At 51.9% G+C, this 27,082-nt stretch overlaps 5 protein-coding genes across 7 annotated transcripts in view; 4 read left to right on the plus strand and 1 right to left on the minus strand.

The window, feature by feature from the left end:
- The window catches only part of NKX6-3 (NK6 homeobox 3), a 117,923-nt gene that overhangs the window by 82,001 nt on the left and 8,840 nt on the right, over positions 1-27,082 (minus strand). The gene's annotated exons all lie outside the window — the stretch shown is intronic.
- On the plus strand, positions 59-7,135 carry GOLGA7 (golgin A7). Of its 2 annotated transcripts, none has more exons than XM_080370584.1 (5): positions 59-257; positions 1,566-1,718; positions 2,070-2,171; positions 3,317-3,380; positions 5,799-7,135. In XM_080370584.1, the coding sequence occupies exons 1-4, from the start codon at positions 147-149 to the stop codon at positions 3,362-3,364; spliced, it is 414 nt and encodes a 137-aa protein (XP_080226710.1). In that variant the 5' UTR covers positions 59-146; the 3' UTR covers positions 3,365-3,380; positions 5,799-7,135. The 2 variants fall into 2 exon arrangements, with proteins under 2 accessions (XP_080226710.1, XP_080226709.1); XM_080370583.1 differs by having other exon boundaries at positions 60-257; positions 5,802-7,135.
- On the plus strand, positions 7,234-19,012 carry GINS4 (GINS complex subunit 4). Of its 2 annotated transcripts, none has more exons than XM_080370580.1 (8): positions 7,234-7,451; positions 7,675-7,761; positions 8,071-8,184; positions 8,651-8,748; positions 9,064-9,152; positions 9,531-9,621; positions 9,733-9,832; positions 18,519-19,012. In XM_080370580.1, exons 1-7 carry the CDS (start codon positions 7,347-7,349, stop codon positions 9,827-9,829), a joined length of 681 nt encoding a protein of 226 aa, XP_080226706.1. In that variant the 5' UTR covers positions 7,234-7,346; the 3' UTR covers positions 9,830-9,832; positions 18,519-19,012. The 2 variants fall into 2 exon arrangements, with proteins under 2 accessions (XP_080226706.1, XP_080226705.1); XM_080370579.1 differs by lacking the exon at positions 18,519-19,012 and adding an exon at positions 15,115-15,148.
- LOC308055923 (protein phosphatase 1 regulatory subunit 3C-B-like) lies at positions 10,435-19,012 on the plus strand. Its single transcript, XM_080370556.1, has 3 exons — positions 10,435-15,040; positions 15,115-16,800; positions 18,519-19,012. Exons 1-2 carry the CDS (start codon positions 14,628-14,630, stop codon positions 16,016-16,018), a joined length of 1,317 nt encoding a protein of 438 aa, XP_080226682.1. The 5' UTR covers positions 10,435-14,627; the 3' UTR covers positions 16,019-16,800; positions 18,519-19,012.
- On the plus strand, positions 19,154-26,751 carry GPAT4 (glycerol-3-phosphate acyltransferase 4). Its single transcript, XM_080370554.1, has 12 exons — positions 19,154-19,416; positions 22,224-22,293; positions 22,632-22,929; positions 23,098-23,172; positions 23,615-23,704; positions 23,823-23,916; positions 24,411-24,526; positions 24,747-24,802; positions 25,140-25,225; positions 25,463-25,591; positions 25,673-25,752; positions 26,368-26,751. The coding sequence occupies exons 1-12, from the start codon at positions 19,252-19,254 to the stop codon at positions 26,474-26,476; spliced, it is 1,368 nt and encodes a 455-aa protein (XP_080226680.1). The 5' UTR covers positions 19,154-19,251; the 3' UTR covers positions 26,477-26,751.

Raw genomic sequence — 27,082 nt, forward strand, 5'->3', positions numbered from 1 at the left:
CGGCGGCGTCGGACCACGCGTGCGCCAGAGCGCACTCCTGCCCTCTCCCCGGCCCGGCGTCCTCCTGACGCTTTTGCGACAGCCGTAAGTGAGTGGCGGTGCCCGGTGGAGCGGAGCGGGCGGCGGCCGCGAGTGGCGGCGCCGCGATGAGGCCGCAGCAGGCGCCCGTGTCGGGCAAGGTGTTCATCCAGCGCGACTACAGCGGTGGTACGCGGTGCCAGTTCCAGAGCAAATTCCCGGCCGAGCTGGAGAACAGGGTAAGGTGGGGCGGGCCCGCCCCGAGCCCTCCGGGCAGCCCGGGGCCGCTGGGGCCCGCAGCTCAGGCTGGCCGCGGCGGGAGCGGGGCTTGCGGGCCCGCTCGGCGGTGGGGCGGGGCCCGGCCCCGCGGACGCCCGTGCGCCGTGGGTGTCGCGGCGTGCAGGCGCGGGCCGGCTGGCGCCCGGCGGCGATCACGAGTGACCCGACAGACTCGCGTCCCCTTCGGCGCTGTTGTGAAGCACGCCGTGGGTCTCCCGCACAGCCCTCAGCTCCCTTGTCCCGTCCCTCTGGGGGCAGGAGCCGGGAGGGCTTCTCCCCCGTGTCCCTGCCCTGGGACGGCTCTCCCTCCGGCGCACCCCAGGGATGCTGTGTGAAGATCTCGTCTATTGCCTTTAAGTTTAAGGCGGCTAGTGCTTTCTAATCCTCTCTTCTTATTACAGCCCTATGCATAGTGCCAGAGAGGCATGATTTCAAAGTGTAAGGCACATTCTGCTTTGCACATTGCTTATTTTTTGGCATAATAGCGTTGTTTATTGTCCACATAGCATTTTTGATCAGTTGCGGTAAGCAGGTACTTTTAATTTGTGGTGAAAAGCCGCATGCAAAATAGTTTGAAAATGCTTCTCTTTATTGTTTATGAAATGCTGGCATGTTGTACTTTCTTTAACCTTGCAGAAAGCAGCTGTCTTTTGTAACAGTAATGTAGAGTGTGTTGATTATGTCTGTGAGAATAAAGCGTACACTGTTGTGCTGCTGTGCACTAACACTGTCCTCCCTTGTGGAGCCCAGCCAGTTCTGCTGGGCCTGTTCAGTAGCCTCACAAGTACTGTCTCAGGTACTTTCATTTTGTTTAATGCTGTTAGATGTAGTATCTTCCACTAACAGCAAAACAAACACTCCTTACTAGTGCTTTTTCTTTTTCTCGCGGCACTTCTCACTTGTTTGATCAGCCCTGTAGCAGCAAGGTGTTATTAGTCTACTCCCTAACTGCTCTTTTTAATCCAGCAGATCTCCTTGTGCCTGAACTAAGATCCACACCCCCACCCCGAATTGAATCGCACATTGGCTTAGTTACTTTACTCTTTAATTGTTTGGTGTTCACATTGTGTTGGAATTCAGGTTGGCCTAATCACTTGGCAGATACTCAACGAAGAGCTATAGGTCTGTAACTTGGTGTCCTTCAGACTTTGTCTCTAAACAGTGGCTGCAAAGCATGGAAGTGCAAATAGGCAATAAATGAAGGCAGAAGATATTGGTGAGCTCTGAAACGTGCAGAACGTGACAGCTAAACTTGACTTCTCTTGCAGATTGATAGGCAGCAGTTTGAAGAGACTGTCCGAACACTGAATAACCTCTATGCAGAAGCTGAAAAACTTGGGGGCCAATCTTACCTTGAAGGGTGTCTCGCCTGTCTGACTGCCTATACCATCTTCTTGTGTATGGAAACGCATTATGAAAAGGTGTGCTGCTTTTGTTTACCTTCTTAATTGCAAGGGAGTATATCTCAGAATTCAACCAAAGACTTATTTCTTGGTCAGTTTCCTGTGACTTGCACCATTGTACAAATTCCATATAGACTCTGGATGTTACTGCAGAGTTGTTTCACATATACATCAGACAGACTTGTCTATATTAGTCAGTTTAAGTAACATAATGATTACTTGTACTTCAGAGGAATTGTGCAAGTTTTGTCTCTAGTTGTGTGCTAGGTTCTCCTAATGTTGCTGTATCTGTAATATTGCTGGGGCTCTGACTCTAATGTGCGGAAGGCTGATGAAGGAACTCTGACCTCTGTGCTCTTCTGTTACCAGGTTCTAAAGAAAATTGCCAAGTTCATTCAAGAACAGAACGAAAAGATCTATGCTCCTCAGGGCCTCCTTCTGACAGACCCCATTGAAAGAGGACTAAGGGTTGTATCCTTCTGTGGTTTCTTAGATTGTTTCCTGCTTTGTCCATCTGTGATGTGTGCTGTCTCTTTATCTCAGTGGCGTGCTTGGTTTGTGATATGGCAGAATATGTGATTAGTTTTGTTTCCATTATGTAGTGCTCTCTGGTCAGACCCTTAGTACATTAAGATTTGTCATATCGAAAGACAATCAAAGTGGAATCCATCCTTTCAGACTTCCTGAAAATCCAATGTGTGTAAACAGAGTGCTTCCAACACTTTAGATGCTTCCTTTATTTCAGTGACCTATAAAAATGCAGTTTGTCAGATTGAAAAAAGTGAAGAACTTGTTAGGATAGAAATCAATGACATGAAAGCAACAGATCGCCATTTAATTTGCAACCCTCAGCTCAGGTTCTGGCGAAGATTTTGCCATATGACATCACTGTGAGTTGATGCCGGCCTAGCACTTGCTTTTGCTTCTAGCATGGCTTATTTCAACCTTTATTCTTCAATTCTTGAACCACACTGCAGGCATTTATCTAGTCATTACTCATTACTTTAGCGGTTGTAAAGACCTTGAATAGCAAGTCTAGCGACAGAATGACTAACACGCATTGTTTTTTGAGAATATTGAAACTGGAGCAGCTCGAAACACAGAATGCCAATTAAATGTGTGCTAAGGCTAATTTCTTGCAGTTGGGTTATTTGTGTATTTGTCTAAATAGCTTCTAGCTGTCACCAATATGATAAGAATGCAGTTAGTATGTTTTCTGCATTTTTCTGTGCACACACCTCCTGGAAAAAAAATACTCATTTTCAGTTTGATTAGTGACTTAGTAGCTGAACTGTAGAAGTTTTAATGTTTGTCTAATGCATAGCCTTTCCTGAAATTTAACAGAAGGTGGCAAGGCTCACAAACTCTCTATACACAGCATCTTGTGTTCTTGTTGGCAGAACAGTCCTGGGCTGGATCGATCACTGATCTGACCTGACAGGGCATCTCTTAGGTGTACTATTTGTTTGCTGTGTAGCTCTGAAACTAGCCTTGAAACAGCAGGTATGAAGCAGAAAGATCAAAGGTTCTAAAATCTTAATGTTTTTCTGCCTTTTTTTTTGTTATGTTTTCATAATCTTTTTATAGTATGTTTCCCTAATAGCTTTTCTGTGCAGATTGAAATTACCATTTATGAAGACAGAGGTATGACCAGTGGAAGATAAAACTGTGGAGTCTCAGGTACATGTTAACCTTACACTAGCTCATTCTCAACCAGTTTCCTATGCTCAGAGGGGTAGATTCTGTCATACTGAGACAGAATATTTATCCCACCACTATATGTAATCAAAGGCTGTTCACATAAATCCTGTGTGGACTAGCTTTTCTGAATAAGTAGAAATACCAATACTTGGCATTATGCCACTGAATGTTAATACAGATCAAGTGTTACCAAAATTGTTCTCTGTTCTGTTGAGAAAAGGATCTTCTTTTATTCTCGTGAAGCCTTTCTGTCATAAGGTTCAGAGCAGACAAACTTCAGACTAACCCTTAAATCTAGGCTTCAAAATAGGTGACTAATTAAATGCTTATTTTGGATTTCCAGATAGTTTTTTGTACTAGTAGTATGAGAAAAAGAGTCAAGAAAAATCGTTGATGGTACTATACTAGCACCTGCTCTTCCTATACTGCTGTGAAAGATACAGCTTTTCCTTTCAAGTTATTTTCTGTGGTACCTCAGGCCAGGGTCTATATTAAAAGCCTCCCATGTTTTGAGCACTTGTGAAATCAAGGTCATAACCACAGCATGTTAAAGATCCCCTTCTATTTTGCCCAGAAGTCAATATTAATAGCCCCTGAATCCTGAACAAATCAACGGGAGTAATTACATTTTACCGTCTTGCTGCTAGTATATAGAAGATTCGCTTCTGTTGAATAGTAGCTTTTCTGTTCCAGGAGGGACTGAACAGTGAACTCCTTTGCTGCTCAGAAACATTTTGTAAGATACTGTATAAATACAGACTATCTTACCTGCTGTCCTGAATCTTAGAAGAATATGATATATTCCAAGAGTCAAGCCTTAACACAGCCCAAAGGGAAAATGCAAGTTTACTATACTTGGTACTGTTACAAAATTCTTTCAGTGCTTTTTGTAATCTGCCACTGCTATGTATCTCTAGGATTTCCCTTTTGGTAGTCTGCTCATGACTGACCCATGTTTACAGTGCATATAAACCAGGTTAATCTACCACATACTGGAGCAAACCATGACATAAGTTCTGGTAAAGCAATACGGTGAAGATTCTTTGATGCATACCTGTTTCTAAACAACTCTGACTTGTAACTTGGCATCATTTGTAGATGCCAATTGTGTCTCAAAGTATCCTTCTTTATGTGGTTATTAGCACTTGGGAAGATGTTGTGTTGCATGGCACTTGTATTCTGTTGTTGAAACAAGTTAGTGTTTTATCAACTGCATCTGCATATATTTGGCACAAGGCATTGGTCATGACTCATTTCATAGCAGTTATTGCAGAATGTTGTTCTAGGTGATGTGGGTTTTGAGCAATTACTTAAAAGCTATTTCTGCCAGTGTTCAAACAACTGAAATTTCTGAAATGCAGAAGGACTTGTATGATGAAGTTCTGGATAGTTTGATGAATTGCAAATACTTGTTGTCAGTAAACCTGTTTTGAAAGCAGTGTGAGTACTCAAGTAAGCCTGCTGGAGTTTTACTTCCTCCTACTCATTTGGAGCCTGCACGCTGTACTGAATGATCTGTTCGTGAATGCAGCCTACATGGGCTCTACAAAATGTGTTTTTCTATCCAGTATAGTGGTAGTGGACACGACAGGCTAGATGGCGTGTTGTAAGACCTTAATGGTCTCTGCAGCATGTAAATTTAGAGGAACTCTGAGATCTACTACTGTATTTGAGACCTTATCCTACCCAATAGATTTAAGTGAAAACACCTCTGTATGACTCTGTCCCTGAGTGTATGCTAGCATGCACAAACTTTTAATTGCAGTTTTTCAGCTGGATGCAGTTCCAGTTCTCACCTTGGTATCTTTACTCATGATGCCTTCAATTAAGAGTGGCCAGCAACCTGTAGGTTTAACTGGGAAAAGGTGCTGAAAGGCACTTAGTTTTCATGATACTGTGTGGCAGTTATGAAGTGAAAAGTGTGCTGGGAGTACTTGAAAGAGAGAGGCTAAAATAAAGAATCATGCTACTTGCATGCAGTATAGAACTGCAAAATTACTATCACCAGGTTTCCAAAATACCTGTTGAACTTTCATTAGGCTTTGCTCTTGGAAAGCTCAAATTGTAATGGGATCCCTTGTCTTAAGTACTCGGCAGATCATGGGGATGGCAGTTTAAGTCTAGGTTGTTGGCAATGTGTGCAGAAAAGAGACTGGAAATATTTACGATGGTTATGCAGAAAGAAGCAAGGAAGTAAAGGTCTTTATTTTCTGTTAGACAAACGAAATCCAGAGTGTTGGCTTCTGTTGCTGTTACGTTCACCACAGCACGTGGTAACCCTACCTGTCCCGCTGTGTACCTCCTAAGATAACAAAATGTGGCTGTGTAAGGGTTGGTGTAGGGGTTTGCTGGTTTAATTTAGTAATAGTTTCTAATAATATGAAACTTCTTTTCTAGCAGATAGCTCAACAGTGGACTTGCTGTATCAAAGTTCCCCTACCTCCTACTACAGAGCATCATTCCTTTCTTTGCTGCCAGATCCACAGTGCCATCTACTACAAGGACTAACTTCCTAAAACTGCTCCACGTGGGGTGACCTGGCTGGTCAGCATCCGTTTTGTGGCAAACTTTTAAGCAATTAGATCACTTCTTAGTTTTTTGGGGGGGTTGTTCGGTTTTGGGTGTGGTGGGGTTTTTTTTTTCTGGTTTGTTTTGTTTTTCAAAAAAACCCAGAAGTGGTAAAGCTACCATACTCTTCTGAAAGAAAGAGGGCACTTAGCCCAACAGAAGTCTATTTCTAGTTGCGTAAGCACAGTGCTGTTCTTCCCTAGTTCTTAAACCCTTCTGTACATCAGTTGGGCTTTGGAAAACTGCAAGTCAGAGTTGGGAATTTTCCAGAAACGAGGCCTTCCCTCCAGTTCAGTCTTGGAGTGAGGGGATACACAGTGCCTCTGCCTGGCGAGAAGTGACTCAAGGCAATGAGGGTTTTATATTTCCTGTGTTGATCCTCATGGAAAACCAGAAGGCAAGGGGTTACTTGTTTCAATGTTTTCATTGTTCCTAGAAGGGGGAGGAATAGCTGGAGTTTAATAGTGGTGTTTTTTCTACTATGTCTGTGCTGTTACTGCATCTGTCAATGCTCACCAGAAGAGGGGGGTCTACTCATTCATAAAACAGTAAGTACAATAAAATGGAGCTGAACCAATAAACATAACAATTCCTACCCTACTCTGATTAATATGTGAAGTGTAAGACTTTCTTTATGGATTTATTATATATAATTTATAGGAAAACATTGGTTTGACAGACTTTTAGATATTGTGTAAGGTGGTTTCTTAATTTTCTCTGCTGGCAACTATTGAACAGTGGAGCTGTGCGTTACTCCGTATCCCCCACACATTGACATTCCTCAGCAATCCCTGCAAAAGTAAAAGTTCCTACCAACCAGACTGGTTTAGCATTTTTCTCTTGTATCCTTTTCCCGTATCAAAGCAAGGATGTCCTGGTTTTGGTTCAGAGCGTCAGTGTGCAGTTGCAGAAGGAATTCAAGCATTCAGGAGAGGAGACAGCCTGTGCAGAGCGGTTTGGGCTTCTGGTGGTGCTGTAGGTGCTAATACTGGATCTGAAATTCCAGGCTTACTACTCAGCCACTGATTATTTTGGGGTTTTGAGATTTGTTTAACACTTTAATTGTATAAAACTTGTTTTTTCTAAACTGTAACAGTGTTTGCCTTTCACATCTGTTGCAATATTGGCAGGAGTACTAACGGATTAGTAAATTTTTTCTTAAACGATGTCCGTGTCCTGTTTGGTAGTACCGGGGGGGGAGAGTTTTGCTCCTGCCGCGGCGGGGTTCGGGCTGTGAGCGCTCCTCCGGGGCGTTCCAGGGGCCCCCGCCGTTGCCGCCAGTGGGGCGGGGCGGGGCGCGCGGGCGGGGCGGGGCGCGCAGGCGGGGCGGGGCGCCCAGGCGGGGCGGGGCGCCGCGGTTGGCGGGAGACCGGCGGAATGGCGGCGGCGGCGGCGGACGGCGGGGCCGCGGGGGCGGACTCGGACGGCTGTAGCGAGGAGCTGGTGCTCACCCCGGCGCAGCTCATCCGTAGCCTGGAGCAGGTAGTGCGGGCTGGGGGGAGCGGCCGGGGCCGGGCCCCTGGGCAGGGGCAGGGCGGGGATGACGGAACGCGGGGCCCGGGGCGCTCTGGGGCCCTTGTGGGGCGGCCGGGGCTGGGCCTCTGGCCTTGCCGGAGGAGGGGTGGCCGAGTTCCTGGCCTCTCTGGGGACTCCGGCATGTGGCAGGTGCGTTCCTTGCTTCTGCTGACATCGTGCATTCTTTCAGGCCTGGCTGAATGAGAAGTTTGCTCCAGAGCTGCTGGAGAGCAAACCTGAGGTCATCGAGTGTGTTGTGGAGCAGCTGGACCATATGGTAGGTTCTGCTGGGCTGAGGTGGTGGTGTAGGCAGGCCCTGGTTGCCTGGCTTGGCAGATGCGTGCTTGGGTCTCTCTGGGATTACGAGGGTTATCTGCTCCTCTGTCCCTGGGGTACAAGGCTCATCTGAGTACCTTCTTCGAGCTTGTCTTGAGAGGGGACTGGGAGATGCAAGGAAACAGTATGCTTTGTGTCACCAAAACCAGCTGCAGTCTATTTTTGTGGGCTCTATTTACAAAACTTGTCTTCCACTCTGTTTCTTGTTTGGCGTTTCAACCGTTTAATTTCTGTTTACCTTTCTTTGCAGGAGGCAAACTTGAAACGGGCAAAGAGAGGAGACTTGAAGGTCAGCGTTCACCGCATGGAGATTGAAAGGATCCGTTATGTGCTCAGCAGCTACTTGCGATGTAGGCTTGTGAAGGTAATGCTTGCTGTGCTGCCCAGGGGATGAAAAAGGGTGACTTCAGGAGTGATTTTTACCCGTACAAGGCCTTCTGCTTCAGCAAGGCACTTAAATAAAGCACACTCTATCTGTATCCTCTTAAGTGCAACCGGAAGGAATTAATTCCTTAGACGCATTTTTCTGTTGAATGAAGGGAGATCACAGCGTTGCAATGAGTGTTTTCTTACCCTGTCTAAGCCCAGGATGACACAATGAAGTGCTTGCGTGTTCTGCCTGGGTTCTGCCACGTACACATACAGTTGTGTAGCTTGCAGACCCTAGTTGACTATATCACTCGTTAAGGCAGGAACAGGTATTTGGGCAGGCCTGCAGCTGCTGTATAAACCTTTACAGCAGTGGACTGGTGCTTGTAAGAGAAGAGCAGAGACTGTAGGCACTAAACTACTGACTAGTTTCAGTCTTTGGGATTTTGTTCCAATATCAGATAGAGAAGTTTTTCCCCCATGTCCTGGAGAAGGAGAAGTCTCGAGCCGAAGGGGAGCCTTCCATTCTGTCACCAGAGGAGTTTGCTTTTGCTAAAGAGTGAGTAGGTTTTGGATGCATCTCCCTCCCTCTTTATAGGTTGTAGAACTTGCCCATGTATCATGCTGAATAGTTCTTAAGACTGTTAGCCTTAGGTTTGCTGTAAGAATCATGGGTTTTACTGGTAGATTTCCATGTGGACTGAAATAAAATAACTCTAGTAACTCTGAGCCCATTACCGGGGCAAGCCATTAGGCTTGTCTCTGGCCATGCCTGTGGGAGTGGGAGATGTCACTTGCTGGCATTTTGAGGCAATACTCTTCCTGAGAATTTGTATTTGATTAAACCAGTAAATGCTCCAATGGTTTGTTTCAGGTATATGGCAAACACAGAGACTTACCTGAAAAACGTGGCCCTAAAACACATGCCACCCAACCTGCAGAAAGTGTCTCTCCTAAAATCAGGTGAGTGCATCCAGACGCTGGGGTGATCTGAAGATTACAGTGGCAGGGGTGTGGGGAAGACTTCGGGGAGCATGAAATGTTAAAAAGGGTAGTCCTCCAGCTAGTGCTTAGTAGCAGCAAAGATGATGTGATGACAGTGTCGTAACACTGCTCTGCCGTGTGGTACATGGCTTGATACTGCTGTCAGAAGATCATGCTGCCCCTGCCATTGAGCCTTGTCTTAAGTCAAGGCTGTGCACGCTACATCTGATCAGAAGCATCTGGCAGTTCCTTTACTGGCCCTGAGTTTGCTGTCCCTCGTACCCTTCTGTCAGCTCGGTGTCTTGCAGAAGAGCATAAGTGAATACTGAGCTTGTGCTCTGCATCCTTTGTCTGTAGTTCCGAAGCCCAACCTGGACTCCTTTGTGTTCCTGAGGGTGTTGGAGCGGCAGGAGAACATCCTGGTTGAGCCAGAGACAGATGAGCAGAGGTAGGTGGGCACTTCCCTGTATGGTGTACGTACCTGAGCTAGTCCCACAGAAGAGACATGGGTTACAGCAGAACAGCAGAGGCAGCTCAGCATCACTTCTGTCCTTGGCAGAGAGTACACCATTGACCTGGAGGAGGGCTCACAGCATCTCATCCGATACAGGACCATAGCCCCACTGGTGGCTTCGGGAGCGGTGCAGCTCATCTGAAGGGTGAGTGGTAAGTGTGGGGCCAGGACCGCAGTGACGGTGGGGGCAGCCACCACTGTCATCGGGGACGTGGGGTGGGGCTGTGGGGCCACCTGGGTAAGCAGCATGGCTGGGGAGGGCAGCAGTGGTGTTGAAAGGAGTACCCTTGAAAACATGCAAATAAAGCAGCGGGACGTCTTTGCTGATGCAGAGGGGCTCATTGCCCCCACAGCTCATTGATTTTAATTGCTTATGACATGCCTGGAATACAGCCAGACTCCTCTCTGGTGCTGCTGAGCGAGGGCAGTCTGTGTCACAGCACTCCCTCCAGCAAGGCTTTGCAGCAACCTTGCATAGTCCCCTTGGAGTCCTGAGGGAGGGACAAGTGTAGCTACTGCCTCTCTAGATCCCAGGCTGGTTTGACAGCAGATGTGGACAGAGCACATCTATACTCAAAGGTGAATACACCTTTTGTAAATAGCAGGGTGCTCTCTTTTTAAACCTGCAGCTTTGTGTTCATTCCTGTTCCAGTTTATCACTGTTCTTTAAATTAGGCTATTGGGTGGAAACTGACTAAATGGTGTGGCAACCAGCTATGTAAACTCTGCCTTCCCCCATCAGCTTTGATCTCATCACAGGATCTACACAACCTGGCTGTTGTGCAAGTGGCCAGTTCCTCTGAGGTGAACCGCAACAAGGGTGGGGGGATACTTCTGCACCATCTTTGTCACATGTTCCATCGAGAAAAAAAGTTACACATGATGATATATGGTGGCAGAGCAAATCTTGGTTCTTGCAGAAGGAGCAGGAGGGATTTGGAACACGTTAAGGATGGGAACTGCAGCTCAGAGCAAAGGGAGAGTCATGGGGTCCTGTGTGGAGAACTTGGCCCGAGCTTGTTACCTGCAGTGAGAGGGGAGGGTGAAATGTTTACCAGATTTGTTCCCTTTGTCTTTCTGACGAAGTATCAGCTAGGGTATGGCCATGAAGGTAGGGTTCTAATTCAGGGTTTCTACTTCCCTCAGTTTCTCCCTTGAAACATTACGCAGGTCAAACAGCAAGTCTGTCCTTAGTTGGAAAGACCCTGCCTTTGGGGAAGGCAGGCTGCACAAGCTTTGTTCTGTGTGCGTAGCCTGTGTTCCAGTGTGGATACAGTTGTGTCAGTACAGCCCCTTCTAATAGGGCCAGAGAGGAGTTATGCTGCTTTTTCCTGGCATTTTGGCAATAACAGCACTATCCTTGTGAAATACCCACCCTTGCCATTACAGGTATCTGAGACTTGCATGCACAGTAGGCCTGGATTTGGAATTGCTACCTGGACCTTATGCTGACAGTGGCATTTCTTGGCTTGGGCCAAGAAGTGAATGCCTCCGGGAGCCATGGGGAGCTGTGTTTTCTCTGATCAGATTTGTGAGTGGTGTAACCACAATCAAAGCTTTGGAAATGTCAGACAGCATGCACAGGTTTGTCACAAACCTCTTAACCAGAGCAACTGGTTCATGCCCAGAGCGTTTGTGCCAGAGCCATGGGGTCTTTATACTGCCCATGTAAAATCTGTGTTTCAACCTGTGCTTCTGCTACGTGCACAGGCTTTGCATAAAGCCAACACCAGAGCAGGTCCTGCGCAGAGGGTTTGAGTGCTGCTGTTTCACCTTTTGAAATTCTGCGTGTGGATCAAGTCCAGCAAGGAGAGTGAGAGGCCTTGCTGCTTTTCCAGCCTTTTCTAACCTGCTTCTTTGGACTGGCTGACTTCAGGGAGATTGCACCACTGTTGCAGCTAATCCTAAAGCTCAAGACTGCCTTGGTCAGTGAGCTCCAGAGTAACCGGAGCCCTTATACAGGGTGGTCTGCATGGTCAGCAGCTGAGCACTGTGGAAGAACTCTGAGGAGTTTTGTAGGCTTGTGGTGCCTTCATGTTGTTCAGAATGATACTGGAGCATGAGGCTGGCAGAGCTTTCCCAGAACAGTCCATAGCTGCAGCATGAGAACAGGAGTCTTGGTTTTACATCACCTTTTATGCTTTGTGTCATTTATGTTGCTTCCTATCAGGCCAGTGCTCTGTATTAGATTTCTGCAGCAGAGCATTCAGCTCCCTGTGCAGGGAGACTTGATCAATAGAACAAATGCAAAGTGACGAATTGGAGGGCGTTTCCTGGAAAGCTTCAGTGTATAGCTGTTGGGATGCCTTATTTAAGACCACTAGCAACCAGTTTCACTAAAATGGAACAGCTGTAATCATGGGCTTAGGAAAACACAGCTTTGCACCATGCGTGATCTGAATGCCCTCCCTCCACAGAGTGAGAGGTTCTGGTACAGCTTCTGATTGCGGTTGTGAGGTACAGACTGTCAAGCTCCCTTCTGCTGAAACAGCTGCTGGGGCAAGGGGGACAGCAATTCCTTTATGCTGGTCACACAGAGGAAAAGTTCCTCCAGCCTTGTTGGCCCCTGTGTGCCTCTTCTAGTTGGAGGAGAAGCCAGCGTCCCACGCTACTTCAGCTTCGTGTCTGTCATGTGCGTTGACAGACAGTGGCTCCTGTTCCTTTGAGACAGTCTTGCCTGCATGGTTGTCTGTGTGAGGAGCAGCCTGGTGCTCCTCTTGACACTCCCCTTCCTCTGCTACGTGGGGGGTGACAGTGCATCTTGTGGGGTGAGTGGCTTTGCATGCCTGGTTTATAGTGCTCCTAATAAATCCATTTAGGTAAAGAAGATTCTTTTAAGTATAGACATTAAGAGGAGGCTGGGTTTAATCCGTAGGAATCATTAGCACATACCTCTGCCCAGCCTCCCAGAAAGGGCTGTGGATTCTGCCCTGCCCATATCTACAGCCCGGGCAGCTTCACAGAGGTGACTGAAGCTCCCAGCCAAAGTCATTGTTAATCTGCTGGTGCAGAAGTGTGCTACGGAAGAGCTGCTTGGAGAACGTCTAGGTGACACGTCTGGAAGACTTTCTCCTTGGCCCTATTAAGTTTGACTGAACAATTGCCCAGACAGCTAGTACTTGCCTCACCACTGTATCTCACGTGGCTGCGGCAATGTGAGCATAAGGGGTGCCTGTCCTCTTCAAGCAGCTGGATCTTAACTGAATCTGATTGTTTCCAGAGTGCCTTCAGTACAGCTCCTCTCTGGAGTCTTGGCAGCTGGTGTGTGGCAATGTCATCACAGGCAGTGCAGGATTTTTGACAATGGCTAGTAGGCTAAAACCAGTCAGGCTCATAATGAAATTCAGTTTTGGCATACCTGAAAACGCTGCTGTCTGCTTTTTGTGTCCTGCCATGACTAAATATTGGGACACTTCTGGGACTGGATACTGCCTTGCTGCTAACACTGAGCCTCTATTCTGTCTGTGCTGGGGGAAAGGGAAGTGGCTGCAACTTTGTCAAGAAGGTGAGGCTTTTGTGAAAGTGATGTCCTCTGAAAGTCCTGACTAGGAAAAGTAATCCAAAGGTGGTTCTATTTCTTTTTTCCCGGATATCTACAGGAAATTGATCTCAAATATATATCATGATTCAGGGAGGGTAGTTTATTCCCTAGTCACAATAACTACCACACAAACTTTCTTACACGATGGGGAAACAACTGGAAATCGTGGAGTAAAGTTTCAAGTAGTCAAAAGGTTCAAAAGCAGACAACTTGCAAGACCATGAGCCCTTGGTTCAGAGATAAGGGGGGCAGTTTGTTGTCATGACCTCGTGGGATCTTGCTTGGGTTTGTAATCCGAGCAGCTGCAGTTAAACCTTGTAGGGGTGAGTATGCTACAGCTGATCCTCCAGCTGACCTCTGCAGAGGGATGTGGTGCTGGCCTTGGAAACGGGGAGCATTGCTTCTGGCGCCGTTACCAGCCACGGCTTCAGCCCAAGGCTTGTGGCACAGTCAGTCAGCTGTGTGCTGGTGGCAGGAGGCCTGGCCTTGGCCTGGCAGATGGATCTGCTTTGGTGCTGGGGGCTGGTACTTGGTAGTCCTGGCCATGAGCAGATGTCTCTAGCTGCTGTGGGCCCAGCCAGACAAGCACATCTGGCTCCTGGTCACCCCCAAAGATGGTGATGGCTGCCCTGCTGCTCCTCAGGCAGGAGCGTCTGGCCAGCAGTGACACAAGTGCCATGCGTCCTTCTAGGGGGATGGTGCCATCTTGAGTCTCTCACTTCTTTTTCTGATGTTTTTGCTGACTGAAGCCAGGGCTGAACTGCAGATTTTTTCCAGCCGGGCACTGGGTTCAAGCTTGCTTCTGGTGGGTGTGAGAGGTGTCTTGTGTTGTGCTGGAGACATTCAGATGTGGTAGTGATGGAGAGCCATATATAAATACAGATAGGTGGGTTGTGTCATGAGCTGATGGAAATCTGTGCTGTCAGCAGGAGCAATCAGGGCTGCTTAACATAAATGGCTAGACAGCTCTGGAGAGATTAGCCAGTAGTACAGGGCAGGGGTGATCTGATTTATGTGGCGGACTTTTCTGTCAAGGAGTCACATGCAAGCTAAACAGAGAAGGTGATTTTGATTATAGATGTCAGGGACACCACAGTGGCTCTTGCCTGCTCAGGCATGAGTGAATTTCTTTTTCAGGGCAAAGGATCTGGGGTAAGAAACTTGAGTTAGATTTGCTTTTGGTAGAGAGTGAGCCTGGAGCCTGGGGCATTATTTATGCTCAGACACCCTGGAAGTAGCTGTCTTCAGACAAGCGCCTGCAAGGGGATGTAAAACAACGGTTCAAACCTCCCACCACTGAAGACGGCGTGAGAGGAACACGCTCCTCTTCTTCCTGTAGCTTCCTCTGGGTGTTGGCAGTCCAGAACACGTTTGCCTTTGAAAAGCAAGTTTTTGTGGCATGAGGAGCTTTCTCAGTGCTGCCCCTCCTGTTAGGCCGCTCTGTGGCTGCGTTCGGCAGCGCAGGCAGGGCTCTGCCCCGTCCCGGAGGGTGAGAAGGCCGCAGCCAGGAGCGCTACCCGGCACAGGGCCGGTGGTCTTCGGTACCCGGCCCGGCTGGCTCTCCGTGCCCCCGCCCTCGGGGGCTGCGCCGCCCGGGGGGCCCTGCGGCACGGCGAGGGGGCGCGGGCTCAGCCCGGCGGGGCGGGGCAGCGCCGGGCGCCTATTGGCCGCTCGGGGGCGCGTCCCCGGCGCTGATTGGCTGCCGCCGCGGCCGCGGGGTGTCCCGGCCGCCGGCGCTCCCACGGCTCCATTGACTGCGCGGAGCCGCCGGCAGCGGGACCGGACCGGGCGGGAGGCGATGAGCTGCGGCGAGTGAGCGCGGGGCGGGCGGGGGTGGGGGGAGCCGCAGCCGGGAACACGCCGCCTGACCCCCTCTTCGCCTCTAGGCTTTTCCAGGTGTATAGCGCGCGGGCCGTCGCGCCCCCAGCCATGCCCGTGGACCTGGCCATGCGGCTCTGCGGGAGCCACTCGCCCCCCATCCGCAAGCTGCTGAACTCCTACGAGGAGCTACGGGGCAACCGCGGGCACAAACCCCTCCGGTCCTGTCTCAACCAGAAACTGAGTGCAGAGCCCGAGCGGCGAGACAGCACCAAGAGCTCAAAGGGCCAGAAGAAGAAGAGAGTCGTGTTTGCTGACATGAAGGGGCTCTCACTGACGGCTGTCCGCTTCTTCTCAAAGATCGAGGAGGACCTCTGTGACTTACAGCATGCCCTGTCTGACCTTGCCTGCTTCCGACCTAGGCTGCAGGACTTGTGCCCAGAAGTGTGCAGGTATGTGCTGGACTTCCCTCAGCCCTCTGTGGACTACACGACTTTCCGCAGCCGCCTACACAGCAACCTTGTCTGCCTGGAGAACTGCCTGATCCAGGACCGTGCCCTGTCAGGGACAGTGAAGGTCAGAAACATCGAGTATGAGAAGAAGGTGATGGTCCGCATCAGCTTTGATGGCTGGAAGAGCTTCCGGGACATCTCCTGCCAGTACATGCATAGCACATATGGCTCAGCTGACACAGACATCTTCTCTTTTGAGCTTGCCCTGCCCAAGCCATCCGTTTCCTGCAGGGCCACAGAGTTCTGCATCTCTTTCCAGTGCGGGCAGAACACCCACTGGGACAACAACCATGGGAGGAATTACAGGATCTGCCACACAGGCATGATTTGCTCTCCCTCCCATGCCGTGAAGAGTTCCAGCAGGGCCTGGGAGCATCTTGGCACTTCTCGGGCTGCCGCCCTGGTCCTTTCTCACTTGCAGACCTGGCGGCGCTCAGAGATCCAGGCTCCTTATTGGTAGGAAATCAGCGTGGGGAGAGGTGTAGGTCCCTTCTGTGTTCTCATTATGGTACAAGGGTCTTTGGGGAGGGGTCAGCTGCAGAAGATGCTGCTCACAGGTGTTTTTATTAGCTCCTCCATGTGTCTGGCTTGTTGCCATACAAGCAGCTGCTGGCCTCTGTGGAAGCTTCTTCACTGCTGGCTCCTGCCGTTGAGGCTAGAAGCTGCTGCTGGGTGTAACTCCTGCCCCTCAGTTCTCAAGGCGATGCTGCTGTGAGAGTAGGGGGGCGACAAAGGGATGGCTGAGGCCTGCGGACCCCATCTCTGCTTTGGGCGAGAGCCAGCCCTGTGAGCCACGGGGGTCCTGGTGCTGCCCAAGTGCCTTGTGTGGAGTGGCTGGGGTGGGGTGTGCACCCCCCAGGGCCTGGGGTCTCGGCAGACCTCCCAGCTTGCAGCCGCCCTGCCAGCCTGCCGCCGTGGGCACTCCCCGAGCCACGGTCCCCAGGAGGGCTCGCCGCGGGGGTAGCCGTGCGGTCACTGGGCGGGGCGGGGGGCGGCGGGGTCGCGTCCGGTCGCTGGTGCTGTAACGGGGAGTTAATAAAGTGACGGCGCTTCGCGAGTGCTGCCTCTGCCTGAGGGGCGGAGGGTGGGGTGGGCGCCCTCTGTCGGCGGCGGGCGGGACGGCGCGCTCCTGCGGGCGCGGCCCCGCGGGCGGCGCGCTGACGTCAACTCACGCAGCGCGGGGCAGGGGCGCGCACGGCACGTGGCGGGGGCGGAGCCGGGGCCCGGCGGCGGCGGCGGCAGGTGAGTGCGTGACCGGCGCGGCGCGGTTCGGCGGCTCAGCCCCGGCTTCCCCGCGCGGGCCTGGGGCCGCCGCGCCCGGCGGGTCTGCGCGCCCGGGCGGGGCGCGGCCGCGGACCGTTAACCGGTGTCCGCCTCGGCGAGCGCGGCCTCACCGCCATGGTGCGGGCCGCGCCGCAGCGCCCCCCCCGGCGCCCAGTGCCGCCCGACCTGCCGCGGGGGAGCGGGGCTGGCCGGGGCCGTGGGCTGCCGGCGAGAGCTCGCCCCACGCGGCGCTCGTCGCCCGACGCGCACACGCCGAGGCCGAAGGTCGCCGGGCCGAGCCTCGGCCCCGCCGCGGTTCGCTGCGCCCGCGGGGCGCGGCCCCGAGGGAGCCGTTACGCGTGTCCGTGGGCCGAGTGGAAGCGATCGGCCTGCGGCCGCCAGTGCGGAGCCCGGCGCTGCAGCCCGGAGCAGTCGGTACGGGATGCGGCCGCCGTGCCCCTAGGCCTCGCCGCGGGCCGGCGGGTGCCGCTGCCACCCCGGGGCGGTGCGGCCCGAGCGGCGACCTGCCAGCCTGGGGGCGCCGGCGGCGCCGTCCGGCCCAGCGGCCCAGCGGCTGTGGCCCGAGGGCTGCCCGGTGCGTGGCCTGCCCCGGCGGGGTGACACTGGGCAGGAACGTGATAGCCGAGCCCTGTGCCGGCTCGGGCGGCTCCTCTGACCAGTTTGCCAGCACCAGTCCCGGTCTGCCCCGATGGGTGACAGCTGTGGTGTAGTGGGCAGTTACACACGTGGCTGCAGAGGTGCCTCTCCCAGGACACGGGGTGTGTGTTCCTTGGAGCGCCGACAACATTCTTGGCTCCACTGGTGTGGCAGTGCTATGCCAGCAGCTGGAAGACACTGTACGGGGGGAGCGAGAGGATCTTCCAGATTCTCCTCTGCTCCTGCGTGCTTGTTGCCCACCGGCTAAAGCCCATCCTCAGGCTGGCGCTCCGAAGCCTTTGCTCGAAGCCAGGTGAAGGCAGTGTCCGGAGGGGAGTCCCCCCGGAACAGACTCATCTGTTTTTACTACCTGGGTTGGCCTTGCACATAGCCATGGCATGGAGGGAGTCCTGCCCCGGAAGGGCTGTAGTGCTGAGTGTTTGACTTTGGCGGTCTCGTGTCCTGGCAAGTTCCACTTTGACTAATCATCGTCATTAATTGTCCCCTTGGGCTAACTCCCTGTCCTGAGCTGTTTGTGAAGCTGCCTGGTGTGCTGGGGGGGGTGGTGGTGGGGGAAATGTGTGTACAGCAGTAGAGGAAGTGATGCCTTCCCAGGAATCTGGGTACCTGGTTAGCTCAGTGCTCTCAGATGCCTCTGAAATGAGAGCAGTGATAAGATCTTTATCGTGAGGACGGGTTTTGTGTCACTCCATTGACTCCTTTCCTGTGCTTGGGACCAGATTGCAGTGTCCTGTGTGATAGGCGTGGTTCTGGACAGGTCTGCTCAATCTGAGGTGTGGATGGTATGAAAATACGGGACGAGTGGCAGCAGGGGTAATTCCCAAGTCTGTGACAGTGCCAGGCAGTAGCTGGAGTGCCAGTCTGCGCCTGCTGTGTCTCAGGAGCTGCTCTGAGTGGTGTGACCAGCCCAAGTGCTACTTCCAGAGCCCACTGTCCCTGGCCTCCTGCCACCCTCGCTGAGTTGACATCTCTCTGAGGTGCGTGACTTGCCTGACTTCGGTTTCTCTTTCCTCCACTAGTGCTGGTGACATGTGAGTGCCTCATCTTGCCAAGAAGCCAACTTGCTGTTTGAAGAGCTTTCCAGGGACACAGGCTTCATTCATGTCTATAATGACCCTTCAGCATGAGTGGATGACAGGGGCCTCCGGATTTAAACTTGTTGCAGGCGTCATGCAAGGATCTCTGTTACTGCCTGTGTCCTCACAGAAAGAACAACAATAGCTCTGCACACAGTAGGCTCCTGCAAGTACTAACTCCCTCGATCTCCTCCAATGCAGGCTCAGGGATGGACTCCACCTTTTCCCTGTGAAGAGACTCTGCATGCTTTCAGCAGCCAGAAGGGGATTCTGCTGCCAGGTTCTTCACAAGCTGCCCCACAGCAGGACTTGCTCAGCGGCGCCTTGGGAGGATATCCATTTGCGCAGTTGTGTCAGCGCAGTGCTCACTGCACACCTATGGAGGAACCTCTGTGTGTGTTCCATCGTCTTTGAGCACCTCAGCCCACACTGTCAGAACTCACCTGGGCTTCCAGCAGACTGTTCGCTTGTTTTCCCAACTGCTTGCCCTGATCCTGTTGTGTTCCCTCTCTTGCAGAGCCTGAAAAGGATGTGAATTTTGGAATGGGGTCTGTGAGCAGGCTGCGAACTCAGTGCATGTGTGAGACTGTTGTTGAATAACAGGAGGACTGGTTTATTGCTGTGGGCAGCCCTTCTGTCTGGCTGCAGGGCTCCAGCCTTGCCTGGGCCCTTCACCATGTTCCTCCTGCTCCCCTTTGACAGCCTGGTTGTTAATCTCCTGGGGATTTCTATAACTGTCCTCTTCACTCTGCTTCTGGTTTTCATCATTGTGCCAGCAATTTTTGGGGTCTCCTTTGGCATCCGCAAGGTTTACATGAAAACTTTATTGAAGATTTTCCAGGTAAGTTGTTTTCATAATTTTCTGTCTGTTTACGGGGGTCTTGTCAAGCGTGGTTGTGCCAGGGAGAGAGGCTTTTGCCCCTCAGCAGAGCATTGCAGGTAACTGGGGTGAGAGGTTGGTTTGTTGGTGACGTGTGCTGGTGCCACATGACCTGTTTGGGTCATCTCAGCCAAATGTATTTTACTAGAGCTCTGTTGATGAGCATTTTTTTCCCAGTAATTAATGTTGTAAGTGAAGTAGTAGGATATAGCGTGGCCTGTAAGCATGCGGTGGCGCGGGAGAATCTGTCAGTGTGCTGAAAGGAGGTGTGTGCTTGGGTGGGTTAACGTCCTAGGCCAGGCAGTGTGCCTGTTATAATTTGATATGGAAGGAAGCCAAAAGGGGTGTAGGGTGTGATGGGGAGGGGCAAGGCTGCAGTCAGCAGGCTGCCTCTCTCCGGGACATGTTTGGATGAAGCCAAAGCCGGAGGTAAGGCTTCCCGTACTGCAAGCCCTGAGCGGTCTGTGGCCAGAACCCTCAGCTCTCAACACCCTCGGCAGCGCTGCCCGCTTATCTGCTGGGCCCAGCAGCCATGTCTGCACCTGCACCCTCTCAGGACGACCAGCAGCCCTTGCTGACCCTCTTGCCAAGTGGAATTTTCCAGCTTGGGGTCGTGCTGTTCTCTTGCCTGCCTTTGCAGGCTGGTTTTATGGGCTGTCTCACAGCCAGCGTGTCTCCTTGAAGCAAGTCCCTGGTGAAACGAGAATTTTTGCCAAACTCCTACACCACCTTACCCTCGCGGCCCAGGCAAAAGCCAAAGGGGTGACCTGTGATTGACAGGGAGGTTTTAGGCTCTTAAATATGAAGTTCAGGCTGCTAAAGGATTTATGATACGGCTGGTGCTGTTTGAACAGGGGTGGTCTTCCCCAGCAGTATCTCTGTACTGGCTGGCTTGGGAAGGCAGCCCTGCAATTTGCACTGTTCAGCTCTTTAAACTCTTGAGTCCTCCCAAAAAGCCTGAGGTGTGGATGGGAAGACCCTGGGCTTTGTGAGGTGCTTTGTTAACACAGGTGTCTGAAGACCTGACTTCAAATGTAGTGACTGAACTGGGAGAAAAAATCAGTAAGAATTTTGGTTTATCTGCAATAGAACTTTTCACCTTGGTTTTTTTGGGTTTTGGGGTTTTTTCCTTTCTTCAATTCAGGAATGTTTAATCTCAGCATCTATTCTGTTGTTTAATTTTGAAACTATTTTTCTGAAAAGACTTTGAAGTCTATTTCAGCTTTTATTAAAGAATCTTTGTGGTGGGTGAGAGGAGCGCTCTGGCCCAACTGCTTACAGTTTTGGTGGAAAATTCACTCGGTAGGTTTGGTCATTCAGAATTGGATTTTTGAGGAGCGTTATTTACCTGAAAGATTTTCACATCTCTAGAGGCCAGTGTTGCAAACATAGCCCAGATGGACAGCAGTCCAGTCTGGCAACCTGTGGGGGGACAGCCCAAACTGCAGGGACTGGGGTGGTGGCTACACATCACTGTTGGTGGCTGAGGGAGACGTGCCTGCTGTTCCCCAGATGGGAGTCTGGGTTTTCTGCTAATGCAGTCAGGATGGAGCCCAAGCTGGGCTTGCAAGGAACGAACGCCTTCTCCATAGGCTGCTCAGCACCTGCTGGGTCAGAGCTCCTCTCCTGACTTCTCTGGGATGGCAGTGTCTGGGCAATCGTCTGCAATCCTGCAGTTCCTTCTGCTGGCAAAGGCAGCTGCTGGATGAGCTGGAAACTGCATATGTAGTTAGCATTCCCACATCACTGCCTTCTGACCTGATGCTGGCACGGGCTGAGACTGGGTTGCCAGGAGTTTCCAGCAGCTTCCCCTTCTTCGCAGATCCCTGATGGAGCAGCTAGCCTGGAGCAATTGGCATGCTGTACACAAGTCCTCCTTCAGCAGCTTCTTCTACCAGGCCTGTGTAATGAAGAAGAGAGCGAAGCTGAGAGGGTTACTTGGAGGGCAGGCAGAAAGACCGATCAGAAATCCAGCCAGCAGTTTTTGCTGGTGTCCTTGAGAATTAGCTGAGAGAGGTTTCTATGGCTAACAGGTAGTCTGGGCATGGTTTCTGGCAGCCAGCTGCCACAGAGCTGTCTAAGGGTGCTTGCTGCTGCAGTTTTGGACTGACTGGTCAGCTGAGAAGCAGCAGCAGCTGTTAGCTGAATCTGAGAGGGAAGGATCCCATCCTGTCATCGGCCTGATGTTTTCAGCAGCAGCCTGAAAACACAGTCTCTGCTTTGAGCTTGGAAGAAGTAAGGGTTGAAAAATAGCACCAGCTCCATGATGGGCTTCCCGCGCTGTGGTGTGGGCCACACCAGCTGGATGCACGGTCCACCCAGAAGCTGTGCAGTGGCAACCACATGCCAGGTGCAACAGAGCCTACAGGACACAGAGACTGCAGAAAATCTTGCTGTGCCATATCAGCACTGACCTCTCGGCTTCCCTGTGGCACTCACGCTTCCCCCTGGCGCTCTGCTGTGCAGAGTGGCGCACAAACATCGTGGCTGTCCTGTGCCTGTACTAGTCACCTCCCCATCAGTTCTCTTGTCTTGCAGGGCGGGCAGGTCTCTGCTGTAAAAACATTCCTCCCAGGCCAGACTCTGCTTCCACCTTGGTTCAGTTGTGTCCACCACTCACTCTTCCAGTTCTGTATGGAAGCCTCCTGCTTTAGCCCCATCTTCTCCCCTTAACCATGGTCTTTCCTGGAAGTCTACTGTAGAACAAGGGGTAGTGTGAAATGGAGCTACAAGCCTTGTGAATCTTGCTCATCATTTGTCTCTTGCAGTGGGCAACATTGAGAATAGAGCGTGGTGCCAAGGAGAAGAACCATCCATTATACAAGCCCTACGTCAATGGTAAGATTGTGCCCTGCGTGGGTACATACGAAGCTCAAAATTCTTTTAGGGAGATGAGGTAAATGTGTCTCAGAGCAGCTGAGGTTTTCTGGGAAGCCTTCTCCATGTAGATGGACTGGAGGGAGCTATGGAGAGGTCCGTTTTGTGAGGAAGGGGAGGGAAGCGCCCAGGCAGTCCTTCATTTCTACGGAGCTGGGAGGGCTGGTCTATGCCTGTCTAAACTGGAGGAGGGAAGGGGGCCCTGTGGAGGGTGGGCAAGTGAGCAAGGGCCCTGGCTCTCAGCTGCATTTGAATGGGCAAGTCGTACTTTGCTCAGAGCTGCCTGTGGCATGTTGCAGGTATCATTGCAAAGGAGCCAACATCACTGGAAGAGGAGATCAAGGAGATCCGCCGGAGCGGCAGTGGCAAAGCCCTGGACACCCCTGAGTTTGAGCTCTCAGATATCTTCTATTTCTGCCGCAAAGGCATTGAGACCATCATGGATGATGAAGTGACCAAGAGGTTTTCAGCTGAAGAGCTGGAGTCCTGGAACCTGCTCAGCAGGACCAACTACAACTTCCAGTATATCAGTCTGCGCCTCACTGTACTCTGGGGACTGGGGGTGCTCATCCGCTACTGCTTCCTCCTGCCCCTCAGGTGAGTGCTCCTGCCGAGGTGGTGCTGATGGCATGTTCCCACTGCAGCAAGTGCAGCTGGTCTCCAAGCTCCACAGAGCCTGTTCAACATGATCAGGAGAGGTGGGCTACTTGATGAGTAGGGCCTGTGGCCTGGTTATGCTAGCGTGTAGCTTCCCTCTTCCTGCAGGATAGCCTTGGCGTTTACTGGCATCAGCTTGTTGGTGACTGGTACTACGGTGGTGGGATATTTGCCAAATGGAAGGTGAGTTTGTCTTTGAGGGAAGAGGGAATGGGGAGCCCCCTGTGCAGTTTGAGACCTCAGAATCCCGAAGTTTTCCTGCAAGGCCTGTTTGTTCTGCCTGCTGCAGACAAGGTGGGTGGTCTTGGCATTTGTGGCCTCCCAGGAAGAGACACCCTGTAATTTTAAACAAAAGGCCTAGATGTGAGCACTAAGCCTATGGCAGAGCTCAGCCCTGGGCTCTGAAAGGAAAGATAACAGAAGAGAGCAAAGGCTGAGGTTTGCTTCTCATGAGTTAAGAATCGGTGGTCATAAGATGACAGCAAAACCCAGGATGAGATGTGTTCCTGTGGGAGAGATGTGAAGTCTTGCCTGGATCTCATGTCCTGGGGCAGCTGGGCTGAGTGACATCCTTACAGGCGATACTGTAGAACCAGGGGGTGACAGCTTCTGTCCTGGGCTGCAGGTGTAAGGAGTTCCTGAGCAAGCATGTCCACCTGATGTGTTACCGGATCTGTGTGCGCGCCCTCACAGCCATCATCACCTACCATGACCGGTAAGGAGGCACTGTCTGCTGCAGGGGGTCCCTTCCCACTAACTGCTCCGTGCTGTGCCTCTTGCAGGCCTTATGTTTTGTTCCTCCGTCCTCACCTGTACCTTTGTTTTGCATTTAGAGAAAACAGACCCCGAAATGGAGGCATCTGTGTGGCCAATCACACATCTCCCATTGACGTGATCATCCTGGCCAGTGATGGCTACTACGCGATGGTAAGGTCTGCACCTCAGCCCCAGCTCTGCCTGCCAGGGCCTGGCTGCACAGGTGGTGGGAGCAGCAAGTATATTTCATGGGACAAGGAGCAGGCAGCAAAAGGCTTTTGAGCCTGCAGAACTGCTTTTCCCTGCATGACGTCGCAGGGCACTCTCAGACCTTGTGCACAGATGTCCCGTTGCATGTGGCTTTCCAGCAAGCTTGGCTTGGGACTCGGAGCACCAGGGGAATCTGGGCATGGCTTTTCAAATAAAGCTCTGGGCTTTGCTGTCCGCAGAAGAGCAAAGTGCTTCCCCAGCTGGGCCTCTGGTGATGTGGAAAGCACTTGGGCCTTGCTACATCTGTCCTTCCAGTCAAAGCCTGGGACTTTTCCTCTCAGCCTTTCCAGGGCAGGGGTAGAAAGACGAACCACAACTTTGCCGTGAAGCTAGGAGCTGCCTGGGCCTTCGTGTGTCCCCTGGTCTTGTAACTTGTGTCTTCTTGCCCTGTTCAGGTGGGTCAGATCCACGGAGGGCTCATGGGTGTGATACAGAGGGCCATGGTGAAAGCTTGCCCCCACGTCTGGTTTGAACGCTCTGAGGTCAAAGATCGTCACCTTGTCGCCAAAAGGTGTGCCAGTTGCTAGCTGCAGGAGGAGGTCGGGAGGCTGGGGAAGTGGGGGGAGCTGCCCACGTCCCTTGGGTGAAGACACTGCCTTGCCTCATGGGTGTTGGGAACTGTGCCACTTGCTGGCACCCAGGTAGCCCCCAGGATAAGGACCGTATGCTCTGCGGGTTGCTAGTGACAGCTGCTTGTGCCCTGTGCTAACTGGTGACACTCTTCCACTTAGGCTAACAGAGCACGTCCAGGACAAGAGCAAACTGCCTATTCTCATCTTTCCAGAAGGTGAGTTGTGGAGCAAGGCCAGACAAGCACCTGGTGGAGGTGACCCATTGGGACAGCACAGCATCTCTCTTCCTTCCCTTCTTACACAGCCAAGGGCCTTGAGACCCTTCCCCGAGACAAGGGGGACATTGCATCTTTAGAGCTGACTGAACCCAGAATGTGGAAGTCAGATATATGATGTCCCAGCGGCACGTCCTGTGCCCACAGAGAACGGGGTTTGGAGTGAGTGTTAGGGGGCGGTTGCTGGGTGCCTGTGGCCTAGCCCTTGGCTGTATAGCTTAGACTTCTGAACCGACTTGCAAAGGGGAGTTGAGAAGATTGTGCTTGCCTCTTGCAGGAACGTGCATCAACAACACATCTGTGATGATGTTCAAAAAGGGGAGCTTTGAAATTGGAGCCACAGTTTACCCTGTAGCTATCAAGGTATGGCAAAGCAAACATTCTTACAGCACAAGCAGCCCTCTGTGTGAGAGCTCGGTCTTGGCAGCCCGGTCTTGGTGCTGCTAGGTCAGCAGCCCAGGCTGAGGGCAGGGGGAAGCCAAGGTCACTCCGTGCAGTGCTCTGGGAGGGCTGGCCTGTTGCTGGGCTTGGGGTGGAACTTGGAGCCTCAGGGAGGGTGCAGCCACTCCCTGACCTTGATGAGCTCTTCTGCCTCTGTAGTATGACCCACAGTTTGGAGATGCCTTTTGGAACAGCAGCAAATATGGCATGGTAACCTACCTCCTTAGGATGATGACTAGCTGGGCCATTGTCTGCAGCGTCTGGTACTTGCCCCCAATGACCAGGCAGGTGAGTAAGGTGGACCTGGTCTATCTGATCTGCTGTCTGTTTGGCCCTTTGCTCCTGCTGAACAGTGTTGTTTTGTCACAGCCCAAAGAGGATGCTGTCCAGTTTGCCAATCGAGTGAAGTCAGCCATTGCCAGGCAGGGGGGCCTTGTGGATCTGCTCTGGTGAGTCCAGGCAGGCTTTTCTCTTCCTGGTGCCAGGGTTCCTTGTTCCTGCGTCCTTGTCTGTGCTTGTGGGCTGCGGAGATAAGTTTGTGTCTTGCACGGGGCACAGTAGGGCTATGGAGAAATGGAGATGGATGTTGCCTGTGACCTCCAAAACTGCTCTTCTGTAGCAGTGACCCAAGTCTTTGCTTCTGCTGTGTGTGTTGGGCACCAGGGCTTCATTCTGTGATTTCAGCTTGCACTGGGATACTCTGGTTCTACCTTGATGCTCAGCAAAGTGGGTTGAGCTTGGGAACTTCCTTTTTCAAGCAGTGAGATCTGAGGGGCAGAGGGACTCTGCAGGTGGTCTCCTGTAGTGGTATCAGAGCAGCTCACACTTCTGACGGAACTGCCATGTTGAGCACAGTGTGGGGCCATGGGTGCAGCTCCTGGCAGAGCAAGGTGTGAAAGTAACTCCCCTTGGGGATGGTTGGTCTGCAGCGTGCCCCGGCACTGTAAGGTACAAGGGTAGCTGTCTGGTGGTGGCGGGAGCTCTGCCCTGCTCTGAGCAGCCCCAACTGAAATTTCAGATGGTGCACACCTGCAGCATCTCTGATGGTATGACTCTTTCCCCAGGGATGGAGGACTAAAGAGGGAGAAGGTGAAAGACACGTTCAAGGAGGAGCAACAGAAACTCTACAGCAAAATGATTGTAGGCAACCATGAAGACCGGAGCCGCTCATGAGCCCTCTGCCTCCAGCACTGGTGTTGGGCCTGGCCAGAGCCCTCTGCCTCCAGCACGAGCCAGGGCTTGTCTGAAGCAGCTCTGAATCTTTGGACTTTGGCTGTTCCAGAGCTGCTTGGACTTGCTCCTTCATCCTCTGGCTGTTCTTTCCCAGAGGCACTATTACTGCCTCGAGTCTTCAGGCCCTGGGCAGGTCTTGGCAAAGATGCCTTCTTGTTACTGTTACAGTGAAGCCCCTTGCAGGGGCAATATTAAATGAAACACTTATGGTGTCATTTGCTTCCATACGGTGTTTACAAGCCCAGGGGGAGGACTGGTGTGTTGATGTACATGTGTGTCAGTTACAAGTCTCCCATGGCACAGAAACTAGTGAGCTGCACTGAAATTAGCTGCCTTGACAACCAAGGGAGTCTTCGTGAGCCTGTGCTTCTCATTTGTGTGGCATAAACCCCTTAGGAGCAGTATGTGGTCTCTGAGGCCATTTCCAGCTTTACTTCCGGAAAGAGAAACCTTTCCTTTTCCTTTTGCTGCCCTCCTGTTATAGCCTGACCCAGACCATTGCTTCTCCAGCATCTGCATAACAGCCTCTTTGCTGGGGTTCCTCAA

This window comes from Falco punctatus (genome assembly GCF_963210335.1).
Source record: "Falco punctatus genome assembly, chromosome: 20".
Classification (NCBI taxonomy): Eukaryota; Metazoa; Chordata; class Aves; order Falconiformes; family Falconidae; genus Falco; species Falco punctatus.